General features: G+C 47.2%; 1 protein-coding gene across 1 annotated transcript in view; it reads right to left on the reverse strand.

Annotated features, from left to right (window-relative positions):
• LOC102895363 (protein SSXA1) overlaps positions 1–1,548 on the reverse strand; it is a 28,387-nt gene that overhangs the window by 20,455 nt on the left and 6,384 nt on the right. The window contains exons 2-3 of the mRNA XM_006922780.1: positions 869–983; positions 420–518 (exon numbers count right to left, since the gene is read on the reverse strand). Coding sequence (XP_006922842.1) covers positions 420–518; positions 869–983 — 214 coding nt within the window. The remainder of the gene's footprint in view (positions 1–419; positions 519–868; positions 984–1,548) is intronic.

Here is a 1,548-nt window from a genome sequence, read left to right on the forward strand (position 1 = left end):
TTAGACACCTGTGCCCATCTAACACTGGCTCTAGTCAGACTGACCACAATCTGACAACTGTTCAGATCACTCTGAGATCTTTATTTGAATATAACAAAACACTCTAAACAAGTCACAGCTGAAGGCATCTGTGCAAGCCTCGTGGATGCCTACCCTCCCTCCTCTTCCTCTCCTGAATTCGATGAGTTGTATTCTCATTCAGGTTTTTACACATTTGCCAACAACTTATCCATAAAATATATATGTTCCTGTTTTGCATGATTTAGGATTTTATATGAATGGCCTCTGACTGTACTTAACCTTCTGCATGCAGCCATGATCCCTTTAGGAGAGAAACGCCTGAGAATCTTTCCTGAGCAGCTGGACCCTGAAACAGTCACACTTCAAGGGACAATTTCCAGGCCCTTCCTGTCACTCACCCTGATTCCCGGGGTTCTGATCTTCATGAGAATCATTCTCAGGAGATTTTGCGGTCCGTTTGTTAGGATTCATGAAAGCTGGGAGGGCGACATTGAGACCTAAAAGAAGCAAAATATTTGTTCTTTAAGAGACTGCATGAGAAGTGGGTGGGATGCTGGAAAGCAGCAGGGACAGTAAAGCTCGTCAGCCAGCTGTTAGATCCGAAAAAGGGCCAGAAGGAGAGAAACTTGCAGGATCCAAGTCTGAGCATCTCTGTGGCCACTCCCGCCCCTAACGCCTGCACAGGATACAAAAGAGTAGACTGTCGGAAGCTTCCCTGGGATTTATCCCCATGCAAAAGGAAAGAAGGGGACACTTGCTGCAGCCTAATCAGAAGCCACGGCCTATAGAGGGAAACAGGGATGGTCATGTGTTCCCAGGCCTGTGTGGATCCAGAACTTGTTGTTACCTAGACCAGTCATGGTGTCGTAGTTTCTCTTCATGTACACATAGGTGTATTTCTGTGAGTTTCCCAGCTTTGCCCATTCTTCCTTAGAGAAGTATTTGCAAATATCCTTGAAGGCCTAGAAAACAAAGAAAAATGAATCCAGGCAGCAACTCAGGTAACAATATCTGACCTTCCTCCGCCACAGTACCTCTGTGTTGGATCTGTAAACTGCAAATCATAACTCCTCCTGGTCGATGTCTGGCTATCTAAGAGAACATGTGGCAGCCTTGCCATGCCTGGCCATTTCCTGCTCGAACAAGTTCGTTCCTGACTGCCTCCCCCCATCCTTGCCCAGGAATCTCCAGCTAACATCGGTTTTCTTACAGTTTGCCAACTAATGAATGTTCTTCCTTATATCTGTAACTGTGTAGGAATGATTAGACTCTATACAACTGCCCGTTATGTTACAATCGGGGCTCAGCTTTTGGATAAGAATCCACTGAGCCAGTGCCAGCATCAATAAACATTGCTTCGTGCTTATAGCCTAGGTGTCCCGTCTCTCTGTTCAAGAATCCCGCAACATCTGGGGGGACTTGTCCAGGATCCAGAGATGGCGGTTTTTTGCCTCCCTTGTCTTCGGGGTCTGGCCCTCGGGATGCTGGGAGAAGTGGACTTCACCTGGCGCGCCAGTGGACCTACTG

The sequence above is a fragment of the Pteropus alecto genome, unplaced genomic scaffold (assembly GCF_000325575.1).
Source record: "Pteropus alecto unplaced genomic scaffold, ASM32557v1 scaffold669, whole genome shotgun sequence".
In the NCBI taxonomy this organism is placed as follows: domain Eukaryota; kingdom Metazoa; phylum Chordata; class Mammalia; order Chiroptera; family Pteropodidae; genus Pteropus; species Pteropus alecto.